Below are 16,595 nucleotides of genomic sequence, written 5' to 3' on the forward strand. Positions count from 1 at the left end.
AAACAAATTTACATTGAATGGTTAACACCTTGAATGGTTAACACCTTGAAATCACAAAAGGTACTGTACTTTATCAAAATGCTAGCCTATTCCATATTGTACGCATGGGCCTGGGGCTTAGCCTGTTGCACAATAGACCCAAATTATAATGAAGTGTATTCTTTTGATGAGTGTGGCACATTGTGTGTGGTTTCAAAATATGTTTTGAGTAATAAATAACCATGATTTATTTTAGACCGGTATATCTCAATAACAATATCCTATCCAAGTAAGTGTGATAAGGTCCTACATGTCAACAAAGCTGACCTGGTTTAGTCTTTTACCTTTAATTACTATAAAACTAATCTTTGATTAGTTATGTAGTCCTGAATTCATTTTTAAACATTGTGTGAAGAGCATTGTCATGAACATAGATCTACTTAACTATGTAGCTGTACTACATACTGTATTCAACAAATACTAAATGATTAAGTATCTACACTGTTAAGAGGAATTATTTTTCTTTTGCTCATATGAGCATGATACGATATGACTCATAACAAATTAGTGATATTTGTTATATGTAATAAACTGTCAAAATAAAATAAAAATTTCAATTTTGTAAAATATATCTTCAACCTTTTGACTCTGATTCAGTAGTACACAGTAGATTCCCCAATGTTCATTTTGATAGATTTATTGACATCTTTACTTACAAAATTCGCATGAATTTATAAACATTTGTACATACAGTATCTGTCAAAAGGATATAACATAAATATCTAAATAATACAGTATGTAAAGGCATTGTTACAGGCTATAGTTACAAATGCAAACATTCCTTGGTTGCACAGTAGCCTAAGAGTGTTAAAACAAAAAATCCACTGGCTCTCCCAAAAGGGTCAATGTTTTTTGCCACAATCAGTGTTCAGTCTGTGGGGTCTTGACACTGTGTGCAGTAGACCATGTCATCAGAGAAATGTTCCACTTGGACTGTGATGCTGGAAAATCCAAACTCAGAGCGGAGAAGATCTGTTGACTCCATGAGGACCATCTGTGGGTTGGCATCTTCCTCTGAGCAAGAAACAGAACATTTGCTTTGTTATAAACCAACTAATAAACTGTGCTTTTAAGTTAATTTGTATACAGTAGACCAGTTGTAGGCAACCGGCCCACCAGCTATATGAAAAATATGACTTTGATTACACACACAGTTGTATCAGTGTGCAGTTACACCACACATCTTTATTTATTAGCTATATCAAGTTATTATAACAATAGTTATTATTGTACAAGATGGTCTGCCACCAGATCCAGTTCCTAAATTAGCCATTGATTATGTTCAGCATCTAAATGTAATACCTAGAAAAATATTTGGCCATGGCCAAACTTATTTGCCGACCCCTGCAGTAGACTACAGTATACTTGAAATGTAAAAAGATGAATATTATGAATGTTTAAGGAAACTTTCAAAATGTTATTGTTAATCCAAAAGCCAGAGACTACTCCGTATTAACTAACGGCCTCCACGCTTAAAATAGAAACTGATACGGTTGTACCAAGCACAGTTCAGCATCAGTTTTTTTGTTTCAGCTGGGAGTTTACCGATGGCCACGTGGACAGAGAGCAGCGAATGGCTCATACTGAGCCCCCACATGTGCAGATTGTGTGTAGCCTTGACGCCTCGTACAGATAACAGCAATGCTCTCACAGTGTCAATGTTTGTATCTTTAGGGGCACCTGTTGGGACAAATAATACATATATGGGGAAGAATAATGTGTTGATTCATCGAGGACACAACACCATGTGACACAATATAAGACCATAAAACTACTACTCTACACAGTATAATGTTGCCACACTGGAGACATGATTTTACCTTCCATGAGTATTCTTAAAACATCCTTTAAGATTTTGAACGTTGTTCCCAGAACAAGAAGAGAAAACAGGAAGGTGCAAAGAGGATCTGCTATTTTGAACTTGGGCTGTGGATGATACAGAAAAAGCACACATTAGTGTGATTAGGGTAGCTTTTAATATTAGACTCAACCGATCCTGGTTGTTAAAGGACCACTTCACCAATCTTCATATAATAGGTCCTCACTAATAATCATGATAAAATTGGCACAGTTTTTTTCTACTCGGTCTGTGTCTCATAGGAGGGGTCTGGGCAGTTCAGAAACCCGTCCACCAGTGACATCATCAATGAGGAATCCAAGCTAATAGAAACTGCAGGCTTTCTAGTCCTGAAAATTTGCAATGCGAAAATGGAAGCCATCATTCTCACGATAATACAAATCTAAACATTTTTGTAAAAAAAATCTTGTTTTTAAAAAGAAATCTGCTCAACGATGATGTCACTGGTGGACGGGTTTCTGAACTGCCCACAGCCCTCCTATGAGACACAGACTGAGTAGAAAAACATTGTCACTTTATCATGATTATTAGTGAGGACCTATTATATGAAGATAGGTTGAAAAGTGGTGAAGTGGTCCTTTAAGGGGGACACTGCATGGACATGATACCCCACCACAGCAGATTTTCTTTTTATGTCACACTCCTTAACATACAGTACAGTAGATTGTGTCCCATGCCATACTTCCCTTTGTACTGACCCAAAAGTAGATGATGATGGAAGCCAGCAGGACCCCGATACTCTGCAACAGGTCCCCTACAACATGGATGAAAGCTGCCCTTACACTGGTATTGCCATGGGAGTGGGAGTCTCTTTTAGGTTGGCTATAGGAAAGACCATGGCTGTGACCATGTGAGCTTCCAGACTGGTGGAGAATTAGAGCCATTCTGAATAATCAAATGAAAGCCTATTTTAGAATGCATACTAATACATAACATAAAATAACAATTGAAAGTTGCTCTACACTTGACTTGAGATTTTTAAGAATTAAAAACAAATGACAAACAGCCAAATATATCATTAAACTACAGACTGGAATGAAAATCTCTTGCAGAACGTCTAATGTATACTTCAGCCATGTCACTCTCACCAAATAATGATACAGTAAGTGTCATATCATGTCACACAGCCATACAAGAATGTATAAATTAGGCATTAGTTGCATCGGAGACAAAATACTGTATGGATGTGTTATGGCTGAAATGCCCCATAAAGATTCACAACAATTACAAGAGAGTGACCTCACATGCACACTTACAGGATGTTGACGCCCACAGCACAGCCTGAAGTGATGACCATGATGTGACTGTGGATCTCATAATCGTCATTCATGATCCTCTGGGTGGCCAAGAACACCAGCACACCAGTCACAGCCCAGATGGACAGAAGTGACACCAATGCTCCAAGAATCTCTGTATTTTGAGTTTAATTCGTTTAGTCATTGGCACCTGCATACAAGAGCAATCTATAAATTAAGTAATAAAAAATACAAAAAGACTAATAAATACATTGTACAATGTTTGGGGTTGACAAACATGCATATCATTTTGTAGTTCTTGGTCTTTTGAGCAAACCTGCACGATGCCAGCCAAAGGTCATGTTTTTTGTGGGGTGTTTGGATGAAATCCACAGAGAAAATAGGCTGATTATAATGCTGCCAACATCTGTCAGTAGATGTGCTGCATCTGTCAATATGGCCAGACTGTGTGCTGCATAGCCACCTGCAGGGGACGGAACACAAGGAAACAGTAGCAGCTCCATCAAAAGGGAAGACTGTAATTATGTCATCAGAATCAGTAAAGTCCTCAAATGTAATATAAAGAGGTTTGTTTTGGTTACATTTTAGCAGTAATAAACTGGCACATGGTACACAATGTGTAGAGGATAAACACACCTAAACACGTTGAACCACACATTGTTTTTTGGAATTGCATCAAACTGATGAAAGTTATAGAGAATAATGTATGCCAATATAAAATACATCAATTAATGATACTAAAGACACTTAACTGCTCCTATAATTAGGATGGGTAAATAAATGTAATTTTAAAATGTCACAAGATTGCCCCAAAGTTGTCTAATATTGATCACGAGTGGAAGTCATAGTTTACCCACTTTTTGTATTTACCAGTGAAATATGTTTTTCTTTTCATTGTTACAATCTCAATATTATAGAACCAAGACACCAGTACATGCTGGCCTGGAATGTACTTATTGTATATGTATAACTGCTTTTGTATATTATGTACTTAACCACAATCCTGTACTTTTTTTTTTCTGTGAGCTCAAGGAATCAAGTTCTCTCTTAGAAATTAAAGTCTCCAACTCTGTTTGCCTCAATATTCTGATTGATCCAGAATCCACACCACATTCTGTATAAAGACATACTAGTACAACACTGGTAGATCCATTTGTTCTGTTCTATATTCTATGTCTTCTCTGTAATGGACAGTGTGTTGAGTAACTTGAATTGCTGTAAAGTATTTTTTTATTGAGTTTAATCTTACCAATAATTTCTCCTACCATAAATAACAGGCTGACAATACAGGCCATAATAAGCCTCCTTTTGGCAGAGCGCTTCTCGTGGCTTTCCATCAATGACACGGTGTCATTTTCATGGCAATGTCCATGAGACTGCCTTACATTGTCACCACTAGATCCACCGTCACTGTTCTCTGTAGAAGGGGAGTCATTTCTCACAATGTCCTGATATGGCCTGAGGGAAAATAAGTACCGTCAGGTTACATGGTTCCCATAGAAGTGTATAGAAGTGTTATGTGATAAGCCACGTCATGTTTCCTTGCCCACAAATTGTGATTTGCCAGAAGCATGCACGCAATTCTATTAAAACCATGAAACAGCAAAAGTATTTGTGCTTATTACAAAAAATATTGCATCCACCACAAATATAGACAATCCCAAAACAAATGGATATAAGATGTGCACACCAAAAATTCCTTTAGGTGCTGGGGAATATTTCAGATGACTGCTGCTCTGAAGCATACCATGCCAACATTTAAATAAGTTAAGAGTGCCTTAAAACATGAGTTCTGTGAGTGCTGGTTTTCTCTTTGAGATTTTTCTGTTAAAGAATATTTCAGATCCCCATAAATTAATCTTAACCTAAATAAAACTCACACACACAGATTACCTCTATTTATGAAAACATACCAACCTCATAAGGATTGAATGAGCTGAAGAATAATCCTCAGTGAGAGGGCGTTTCTCCAAATCCATTGATATTTCCAAATCTTTTATTGCATCATATAAGAATAAACTTCTTTCCCATGTAACCTGCTTAAGGTTAGCCCCTATAAAGCTTTTTGAGCTTAAAAAAGGTGTACACTTACAGAAGCAAGGCTGTGGCCTTGGCTCAGCTAGGGGTGGAGAGCTGGGGCTGCAAAGAGCCAATGACAAGACATGACTCTAGACAAGTTACATGGGCTCTGCAGGTGAGAATTACAACAGAACATAGACCACATCCTGTTGAAGACAATATTTGGATTTTGAGTAGAAATTATCTCTTTTTTGGGGACAAACGATTCGATTTCTTCTTTGAAACAGAGAAAAACAGGAGTTATATGTGTATGCCTATTCAAGGAAAAGTGTTTCTATAAAATTAGGCACCATTCCCAGAATAGAGAACTTTATTATATTGGAATGCCCATATACTGTATGGGCATATTGGTTGGATGATCAGTTCTTCACAAATGGATATACGAACTACTCAACACGGCATTCTCGAGTCCTTGCTGCGCACGCACATTTAACATAGGATTACATGATCTTTTGCAATGTTTTCCATTTACTGTAATGTCGAGTTGCTAAAACACAATTGTACTTATACTGTAGCGATATAGAACATTACAGAATTGTACAAATTCATCCAGCCACTGCAGTAAATATGAGCCACTGACATCAGCTGGACCTGTGCTTTCAACTTTTTCAATAAATAACCAGGGCCCCCTGCTGGCTCGACCAGTTCATGCATGGATTATCACAACTTGAAATCAGGCAGCATCCATAAAGCACAAATACACAAAGATTATTTGAATTTGTAGGCACTAAAAAATATTTGTGTATACAGTGTGTGTGCATGCATACAGTATAAGGGTACTTCTTGGAAGAAGAAAACTCACAGTATATGTACAGTATTCCTCAACTTTATTTGATCATGCACTCTGTACCGTACCCGAAGTAAAAACTGACAAGAAATATTTGTTTGAGAGTTTGAAATGTAATAATTTCTGGGAATGTTCTTGAATGCAAAATAAAGCCTATTCCGTGTTAATCTTTTATCAAAAAGCCAGTTTAAAATATCAGTTTGACAATGCAATAAAATAAAACCAAATAATATCTAGAACAAGAAACAATTGTGGAAAAGAAAATAATTTGTTATACAACTTCAGTTCACTGCAAAATAGATTTTCATAAACTACGACCTACAGTAGGTCAAGTACATTTTGCAAATAACGTTTAGGATTTGTTTTAACACTCGATCATACAGGTTGGTTTACCACATCAGGACCATTCAGATCGTTTACTTAAATTACTTGCAAAAATATTTCTATGAATTAAGTGTTTTCAGTCATTGTGGTTTCAATGAATCAAACATATATTGTAAATAGGTCCCAACAGTTATTTGCAATTGCATACAAACATGCCAGCCATTTCTCTTTCATGTCATACTAAGGGGCAGGGATTGGGAAACCCCACTTTGTCAAGGTATGATGTACTGTAAGTGCAAAATGGCTGCCTTTTAATATAGTCCATTGACCCAAGTCTCTGTAGAACAAGTGAACATCAAATGAATACACACCATTATGTTGAGCTGTATTTTACAGAACAGAATGAAAAATGTATCTGTACATAAAAACACAATTCCCATCTTCACAATAATTTCACAAGACTTACAGCCAATATAAAACCTCTCTCACACTATATGGAGCGAGTATCATCTTTCAAAGAGAGCTTCTTTAAATAATAATTGACTGGCTCCCTCTCCACACAAGAAGGCTCTTCAGGTATTCTCTCTGACGACGCAGAGGAGTAATTGAAACTGAGCTTACATTTTACTTGCTTAAAATATTGTTAGCACAGACATGGGTTTAACAATATTTATGGGTATATGTCTCAGGTTATATGAATTCTAAGCACTAGTATAAATCTATGTGCTGTTGCATGGTGTAGGGGAAAGTAGATCATTGGCTATTCTAAATTAAAAATTCCATGTCCGAATTTTAAGTTGTGTCTAGTCTTATGTTACATTTGATAACTCTGATAAGCAAAGAGATCCTTATAGACACAGATACAACTAATTTGCTAGTGATGCTACAAGTCTTTATGTGTCTGCATCTCCATCTATTTTCTATTAGCCTTACAATATCTACTGATTCTAAAATTCTAGTCTTGTCAACAAACAAGTCTGCCAATTGAAGCAGACATAGGTTAATCATCCATCATCCCAGGGTAATACAAATTCTTTACAACAATGTAAAAAAGTGGTTTGGATGTGAATTTACAAGCGTGTACTGTATCTGGTTTACTACCAGTATTTCTATTTTCTCAGTATGCGTCTATGAGCACCATTCAGTTTTACTGTATCTGCTGTAAATGGATGAGTACCTCACCCCTTGGTCTCTATCAATTTGTCCCAGGCCACTGTGATACAGTCAAGATGTAATATTGTAAGGACTTTGTTTTTGAATGTGCCAAAAGGCCCTGACCCAACAGTGGTAACGTTTAGACTGAGGCTGAAGGGTTTACATTGCACATCAATATCAAGCATCCAAGAACGCAGAGGGAATGATCAGTATTTGCTCAACAGGCTTTTGTCATTTCTTATACAGTATGTGCAACATAATTCACCCATAAGTGAAAAAAAAGAAAGTAAATTATAAACATAATTGGATTAAATAAATAGCCTCCAATGTTTGATCAAAGCAAAGATAAACCCTTAGCATTAAGAAAGACTTGCCATGTATATATTAAAGACATAATAGCACGATCACTCCTGTAAACAAATACCCTCTGATAACAAGTACATTTTAATAGCAACTGCAGTCTTTGGAGAAATAAAGAACATTCAATATTGTGATGTAAGAATACCATTCAAACCCATGACCAACCACAGTCAAAGTGAATCACTAAAGGAGTTGGTCATTGTCTATGGATTCATTGTAAAGATTCTATAGTAGCATTCAGGCTACCAAGAGAACCACTCACTTATTCTTCTGTTGCAAGGTGGTAGGCTGCAGTGCCATAAGAGCCAGAAGGCCCTGAATTTCCATTGGCTGTAGTGTGGGGCTGGATCACTATTGGCACATTCTCACCTGCAGGAGGAAGCAGGGAAATGTGAATAAGACCAGTCAGCTAGGAAACCCATTATCTAAAACATTAAAGCTAATTAAATAGCATAAAGCTAATTGTAGAGTATAATCTCTAATCTGTCAAATACTGTATTAATTCAAGTTACAATTCCCATAATTGATAATCAAACATTATTTCAATAGGAGAAAAGATTAATGTATGTTAAATTCAGCAGTGTGGATGGTTATAGGTCCATCCATTATTTACAAATATTGGCAAATAGCTAAGCTGTTAAAACAACGTATTATAAAAGGCATAATAACTAATATGAGAAACAAGACAAATATTGGGTTAATAATTAATTAATTTGGTCCATGACATTCACAAGAAAAATTAATAAGACAACGTAAGATATTTAAAAGTGATATTTCACATTGGTAGCACAATGTTCAGCTCCTATATCCAAAAGACTTCAGACACATAAGATGGGGTTCCACTGTCACATTCTCCATATTTTCTATGAAGCTGTTTTTCTAGTTAAATGCAAAATTACATCACTGCTGTACATTTAAAATTTGTTCAAAACATTTTTTAGAGTTGGTCATAAAAGCGAAATTAAGAGACAAAGTGTTGTTTAAATTATTGGTGAAATATCACTTGAGGTGAGGTTAGTAAAGAAAAGTACATAGACTACAAACCAGAATTGTGTAAAGAGAGTAGTGAGTGACAACTCTGTTCACTACAAATGGGCAATTCTTTCACCACAGAGGTTCTGTTCAGTTCCCGGACTGTTCAAACCCTAGCAGTGCACAGCACCACATGAAACCCTAGTGTCTGTATTTTGGGGTGAACAGTCAGTGAAAATAGCAGATCTAATAGCTTGTGAAGCATTGTGAGCTTGTATACGAGCTATTTTCGGCATATAGATTTGGTGTCGTGGGAAATGAGGGGGCCTAGTATAGACCGTTAGACCCCTGGGGAACAGTGATCAACTAAGAATAAATAGGTTAAGGTGGATAAAAAGTTAAGGTAATGTTAGTTTAAATATGTCAACAAAGCAGTAACATTAGATTAGATTTTCCATCCATTCATCTGCAACCGCTTATCCGGAGTCAGGGGAACAGCAACAGCAGAGAACTCCAGAATTTCAGTTCATACACATCAGTGGGTTAGATGTTGTTAAGAATGCTCTTTATTGCATTTTTTGTATTGTAAATGGTAAATGGTGCATTTATAGCTTTACATAGATTGTGCATTACCTTCACCCATTCACACACACATTCATACACCGATTGCAGCGGAAGCCATGCAAGGTACCAACCAGCACATCGGGAGCAATTTGGGGTTCAGTGTCTTGCCCAAGGACACTTCGACATGTAGACAGGAGGAGCCGGGATTCGAACCGCCGACCCATGGATCATTGGACGACCTGCTCTACCTCCTGAGCCACAGCCGCCCTAGCTGTATTGTAATTTCTGTGTCTATTATATGCATATCCTGTATTTTAAAATGGAAAAAACACAACAAATAAAAATAAAATAAAAAATGCTCTCTGTATAATGCGTCCAAATGGGAGGACCACCATTTGGAGGACTTTCGGGAACTGATTCTTCATGTGATGTCTACATGAGTAACGTGACGTTCAAGTATTTTACTCTTCTACAAAGCAGATCAATAAACTTCACCTGAATTGTCAGAGGTAGCATCAGGACTGGGCTGAATCACTATAGGGTCACCTGTTGTGAGACAAAATAGCACACACAGTGAAATTGCCGTTTTTTTCTGAACAATGTGAACTTAACCGCTGTGAGCATGTAATTCTCTGTGAGTAATTCACTGTGAGTATTTAATATATTCTCCAACTTCAAATTTTATTCATTTTTCATAAACAACCAAAAACAAAAAACACACAAAGGACAACAAACAAAGCAAATGGACATCACAGCATATGGGGGTGCATACTTAGTTTAGACTAGTCATTGGTTAAGGTTAGGTTTAGGTGTGCTGCCCCATGGGAGGTTAGGGTTAGAGTGAGGGTTTGAGATAGGTTGTAGTTGTAGGACTAATGACTGGTCTAACCAAATGACTAGTCTAAACTAAGTACTGTCTAAACTAAGTACTGCACCCCAGTATATGTTGCCAGACATCATCTTGTGAATTATAATGCTGTTATATATTAATAGGAGATTACACACAGACATGTGAGTATTTAATATCTAAATGTTAATGCTGTATGAATTCTGTATTCTTATCAGGCATATTCTTATGCCGGTCCCTCACGTATCCGTTTCTTTTTGCCAGCTGCTTGAGAAGCAACTGGACAACATTTACACATAGTTAAATGTTTACCTCTAACAACATTTACCTCTAGTAGTGACTGTAGTGGACACTTTTTCATGATTGGCTGCCTCTATGCCAATGGGAGACTTACTCATAAAACCCATAGTCTGAACGGCATAAAACCCATACTCTGAATTCTGAAAGCCACAACATGAAGCCGTGAGCTGAGGCTGCGACACACAAACTGATTATAGATAAACGAGAGCTTGCTGCAGCTGGCAATTATGACAAGTAATTCTTGTTTTCCTTCTATCTAATCAGTTAATCCGGCTTCTCGTGCATGCAAATAAACAAAACTTGGCACATAGGTCCAGTCCTATGCCAAACGTAAAGAATTCATAACAAATCAGTCATATGTGCTATTGCTATCACTGTGCTTGGAGGGTGTTGGGGCAGGACTGGGAGAGTATTAACATTTCCCAGTCACATGTTGTGCATGGCCACGCAGTTGTACTGTAGGTGTCCAGAAAGTAGAGAAAGGGGCTTTATTGGTTTAATGGACATTATGATACATACAGTTCTGCTGATCCACCATTCTGTATTTCTAATTTGTTGTCTTACTGCTTGCTATTTCCCATATTTTTTGTCAACACATGCCACATGCTGAAAATAGCAACAATAACAATAAGCTCACATTGTGTTGCGTTGTAGATTGGCTATTTTCAGTGCCCCATACAAAGCATAAATCAGGCTTCACTCACCTCTATCCTGTTCTCTGACCTGTGCCTCCAGGTCATCGACGTCCATATACCCACAGTCCACCTCATCTTCTGGAGACTTGCAACTCCCACAGCAGAAACAGCAGCAACAGAAACAGCAGCAGCAGGTGAAAATACCACAGCAAACCACAAGTGTCTGAGAGGAGGCAACAGAGAGAAAGATTGATGAGCTTGCATGAATATAATTGCATTGTTTCTTTTCAAAATTGAGAATTCACACATTTTGAAACAAGAAAAACGAAATTATACTCTTTGTATATCTTCCGGCTGGATGTTGGGACCTATGACAGAATTCCTCCAATTATCTTGAAAAGGACTTTAGTGGCAAACTTGGGCAAAGGCGGCATGGTCTTGAGAGGCAGACTTAATTAAAGTGCTCTATAGTTTACACACTACAGTCCTGGTCCGAATAGGATTCTCACCTTGAACCAACACTTATGCATGAGGAAGTAGTATTTCACACTCTCCTCCCCAAACTGCTCAGCCACGTAGAGGCCCATAGAGCCGTACTCATCATAGATCTTCCGTTTGTCCTCGTCGCTGAGGATGCTGTTGGCGTTGTTGATCACCTTGAACTTCTCAGCAGCTTCTGGATTGTCTGGGTTCTTATCGGGATGATGCATCAATGCCAGTTTCCTGTAAATGACATTTCTGAGTGATTCTGGGTAGTGTAGAAAGGAAACTTACAATTACAATTTAGGCATTTAGCAGACGCTCTTAATCCAGAGCGATTTACATTAAGCAATAACAAAAAGCATGGCAATACATCACATACATAAAAAGTAGTTATCATGAAACATGCGTAAGCTAAGAACGTAACAGGGGAGTATCTATATATATATAAACTATACTATACTATACATATGTACTATAAAGTGCTATGACTTCATAAAATGCTATTCTAGTGCTGTCTAACATGCTATAAGTCTCTATAAAATGCTATCTAAGGGGCTAGGGCAAGTGCTACGGGCCATGATGGAGTCTGAAAAGGTGGGTTTTCAGACTACGGCGGAAGATTGGGAGTGAGGCTGCAGTTCTGATTGTAATGGGAAGTGCATTCCATAGTTTTGGAGCCAGAAGGGAGAAGAGTTTGGGACGTGTGGAGCGTTGTCCCAGCGTTTTAGTGAAGGTACTTCCAGCTTCCCTGAGTTGGCTGATCTGAGTGCGCGGGAGGGTTTGTAGGGTTCGATCATACTTGCAAGATATGGGGGAGCCATACCTTAGCATTTCTTTATATTTATTAAAAACATCACACCCATGTGAAGTGAGGGGCGCTAATATATTAAAGTCTAATGTTCAAGTTCATTAGGTGTTCTAATGGTGATGTAAAACAAACGGTGTGATAACAAACATTACATTCTCTTTATTGTTAATGGCATTAATGTTTGTGTTAGGGACAAGATTATGTACATTTTCCCTTCATTGTCAATGAATGGCGTTTTTAAAACAAACATTAAACCTGTATATAGGAGCGCCCCTCAAAAAAAGAGTAGGCTACCCCTACCCATAATATGAACCTAAATGAATAACAGTATAACTGAACAAGAACTAGCCTGGAAACCAGACGAATCTGCCACAGGAAAAAAGGGCCCTGGGGAGATTGGTCTGGCACTGGCTGGAATTACATCAATCAGAGCCCACAATTCAAAGTGACTTTTTTTTGCTGTGACGTTGGAATCTGTTTGTAACCACCCCTTGGAAATAAAACTTACATCCACACCGATATCGATATCCATGCAGTGATAGGCAGGGCAGGAATTTCACGGCGGCCACGGCGGCCATGGCCGTCGTTGCCCCTCTCTTTGGCCGTGTGCCCCTCGAAAAATTATATGCCCAGACGGCCACAGTGGCCGCGGTGCCCATGTGCCCCGACCGGCGCCCACAGCAGTTCATTTTACCGTTTCCTCTGCGCAATTTTCCAGTCATTACGGTAACCTTCCCCGTGTAGTTGTGTTGCCATTTGCCAAGTGGTTTGATTCTTTTGCGTTACTTTGCCTCCTCCCTCCTCCTCCGCTCCATGCACGCAGTCACGACAGCTAGCCTCTCACTCTCACTGACACTCGGCCCGGCTGGCGCGGACCGCGGTGCTTCAGGATTATTATCACACAGAGCCCGTGTGTTAAGACCAACGTGACTCGTCTTCATGGATATAAACTCACAAAACAACACCACGCAACAGCATAGACTGCAGGACTCCTCCACCATTTACCACGCTATCGTCTGCTACGTTAGTTGACAGAGTAAATTGTTTAAACAGCCAACGCTGGCCACGGCTAATATCGCTAGCCAAACGCTAGTAGCCAGAGCACCAGAGCGCGCTCACTGTACACCACGCGTCGCTCGCTTAATAATCATTAATTTCTGTATCAATGCGGACATAACGTGGTAAATGTTCATAAGCACACAATTGTACAAAATGCTTTTTACACTTGACTTATCTCCAGAGTCCTCAGTCCTGCAGCCCCACAATGCCATATGCCAGTCTAGCCTTAAAATCTACATTTATATGTTATTCAATATATTACTTTAGCACAAAATAGCCTATAGGCTTTTCTAAACCAAGCCCTCATTCAAAAGTTAAGTAAGTAAATGTTATTTATAAAGCACCTTTCGAAACAAAGTTAGAAGTTGCTGAACAATTTGCACAGTATAAACAATAGAAGAAAAACAAGGAACATATCACACAGTTGTGACAATAGCAGAACAAAAACAAACAAGGCAGAACAGAAATGAATGTAGGCTGTCTGTCATTGTATTTTCTGTGAATTAACTCACAATTTAATCCAGTGATCCTCAGCCATTTTAATTTCAAGGACCCCCAAATTAAATGTATATGAATTAGCCTAGGGTGACAGGGTCCTAGGCCATTTCATTATGATTTTCATCTCTCTGCACTATTAAAATGTTTACAATATTTTAATTTACAGTAACTACAGTAACAGTAGCTACTTATATTTTGTTATTTAAAGCTGTGATTATTTATTTAAGAAGCACTGTTCTGAACCAATGTTTGCCTTTAAATAAATAAAAATGTAATCATCCTTAACCTTTAAGCTAAAATAATGATGACCGGGGACTTAAAATCATTGTTTTAATTGATGGCCTTCATGCCCTGGCACTTGGCCTTGTGCCCTCAAAAAGTTGACCACACTAAAGGCCAAGTGGCCTTGCCCCTAAAAGGATGAAATTCCAGGCCTGGTGATAGGCCTAGTCTGGTCATGCCAGGTTAAACAAGAACTATTGAGGTCTTCTCAGTAAACATACCTATATGCCTTTTTGATCTCTTCATTGGATGCTCCCTTCTCCAAGCCCAAGATCTTGTATAAACTGTCCCCTGCTGTGGACATTTTGCGTTGAGGTCTGTTTTGGTCTGCCATGGTTTGTTGCTGGCTGTGACATTATGAAACATAACATTACAGAGTTAGGATTTGGCTCCAAACAAGAATGTCACAGTATTACAAGTGCATGTGACATTAAAAATACTTATCCTTGAGAAGTTGAGTCATTGAACTCACTTCCTGATCAGCACAATTTGATCTTGACAAAGCAAGAACATTTAATATACTTCCTTATTAAGATAATATTATTCCCGGCCATGCAATGGCAGCTAGGACAGAAAAATCATGACATAGATCGTTATAGGCCTACTAAAAGTGTCAGGAGATTTTTAATTATTGTGAACATTAATTATGCAGGTCAATGTTTTGCTTTATTTCTTGGTGTTTTATTGCTCGTCTTGTGCCTTCTTTTAACTTGATTGTTTTATATCGTGGTCCACAGCACCTTGTAACATTGTTTCAAAAGGCGCTTTATATAAAGTAAGTTTACTTACTTGATTGTTTGTGAGCGAAAAGCCTGTGTTGGCGTGCTCTGTGATGGTCGGGGTCCAGGTGAAGTCAACACATGCTATGCCAGTTAACACATCAGTGGTCCTTAACTCGACCTAGGCTTTAATGATTTGTGTATGTTCGGTATGCTACAGCTACAGCCCGGTAATTTCACAACAACAGCGACACGGCTAAATTGGTTGCATGAGACGGAAGTCACGCCAAAATAAGTGAAGTTGCACGTTCCTATTATCTTACCTACTTATTAAACAAAATGTTGACGGGTTGGGTTTGCCTCTGCCGTATAATTCATAGTCCGAAACTAGTTTGCAGAGTGACTTTACGTTCTGTACATGATCTAGAGCTGATACATAATTTATTATCAGTTAGAAATAAGTTTCACTTCACGCACAGCCTATGCAGGAAGTTTCAAAGATGAAAAAAAAGAAATGAATCCTGTTTCGTCATTGGTAAAAATCTGGCGTGCGCACTACTGCGCCTTAAGCCCGCAGGAGAAGAAACGCAGTAAAAGTTTGTTCCTACTGTCATTTCACTGCAGTACATTTCATTATCAAATTAGTGGGCAAAACCTTACCTTAGCTATATTCAATTATTTATAGTGTCAATATAATAGTCCGGGAGCTAGGCCCAGCCCTCATAATGTTTTCTGCTACCTTTTTTCATCTAAAAATGAAGGGAACACCCCCAACTCGGGGCCGTTTGGTTTCGGGGGCCCCAAAACCCCTTTTTTGGTATGTCTCTGGCGAAATTGTGTAAAGGCAAATATTAATTCACTAAAATTACATAAATACACATGGAAGTGTTAAAGGATCATGGAGTATCCTGACACATATGTAGCAGAATAGGATTTTGGGGCTTGCTACCATTGTATTGTTATACATCATCCCCAGAAACACACAAATATATACTTCCACTTATAACAAATAACAACAAAGATGGTTATTTTCCAGCACATTATGGTGAATATCACTGCCTCACTTGTATAAGATGACCTTTCTATCTTGAAAATTGCTCTTTCTGTAGCCAAGAGTCTGCACTATACCTCAAATTGGTGAAAATTGTATATTCCGTCACTATCAGATAGGCCTACAGTTGGAATGAAATTAATGAATGACTGGGTTTTAACTGACTCCACATTATGGAATATTTCTTGCTGTTTCATACTTGAATAAGCTATGTTAAAAAGTTGTGTCCCAGCTACCATTGTTATGCAAAGTAGTGCAAAAATATTTTCACTATATCTCAGCCAATATTGCACTTAAATGAACAAAACTATTCTTAAAGTGACCACATACCAGATCTCTTAATGGCTCTCCTTGGCACTGCTGGAAGGGATGACCTTCCTTTAACACGCATAGAGTGTCATATGGTCGACTTTGCCTTATTGCTCGCTAGGCGTGCCATTCTCCTCAGATGGAAGGATGCTGCCCCGCCCGTGCTCCGTCAGTGGCTTCGTGATATAATGTCCTGTCTCGAGTTGGAGA

At 38.3% G+C, this 16,595-nt stretch overlaps 2 protein-coding genes across 4 annotated transcripts; both read right to left on the reverse strand.

Moving 5' to 3' along the window:
* Positions 1–848: 848 nt before the first annotated feature.
* On the reverse strand, positions 849–5,365 carry LOC306942010 (proton-coupled zinc antiporter SLC30A2-like). Of its 2 annotated transcripts, XM_079527661.1 has the most exons (8): positions 5,246–5,365; positions 4,403–4,611; positions 3,470–3,616; positions 3,154–3,307; positions 2,596–2,782; positions 1,860–1,965; positions 1,585–1,719; positions 849–1,053 (listed from the first exon to the last, which is right to left on the reverse strand). In XM_079527661.1, exons 2-8 carry the CDS (start codon positions 4,488–4,490, stop codon positions 908–910), a joined length of 963 nt encoding a protein of 320 aa, XP_079383787.1. In that variant the 5' UTR covers positions 4,491–4,611; positions 5,246–5,365; the 3' UTR covers positions 849–907. The 2 variants fall into 2 exon arrangements, with proteins under 2 accessions (XP_079383787.1, XP_079383788.1); XM_079527662.1 differs by lacking the exon at positions 1,585–1,719.
* A 677-nt stretch (positions 5,366–6,042) lies between these two features.
* dnajc5gb (DnaJ (Hsp40) homolog, subfamily C, member 5 gamma b) lies at positions 6,043–15,569 on the reverse strand. 2 transcript variants are annotated; one of them, XM_079529103.1, is made up of 6 exons: positions 15,096–15,568; positions 14,528–14,653; positions 11,686–11,899; positions 11,246–11,399; positions 9,890–9,940; positions 6,043–8,227 (listed from the first exon to the last, which is right to left on the reverse strand). In XM_079529103.1, exons 2-6 carry the CDS (start codon positions 14,638–14,640, stop codon positions 8,121–8,123), a joined length of 639 nt encoding a protein of 212 aa, XP_079385229.1. In that variant the 5' UTR covers positions 14,641–14,653; positions 15,096–15,568; the 3' UTR covers positions 6,043–8,120. The 2 variants fall into 2 exon arrangements, with proteins under 2 accessions (XP_079385229.1, XP_079385230.1); XM_079529104.1 differs by lacking the exon at positions 14,528–14,653 and having other exon boundaries at positions 15,096–15,569.
* Between the last annotated feature and the right edge of the window lie 1,026 nt (positions 15,570–16,595).

The sequence above is a fragment of the Electrona antarctica genome (assembly GCF_951216825.1).
Source record: "Electrona antarctica genome assembly, chromosome: 18".
In the NCBI taxonomy this organism is placed as follows: Eukaryota; Metazoa; Chordata; class Actinopteri; order Myctophiformes; family Myctophidae; genus Electrona; species Electrona antarctica.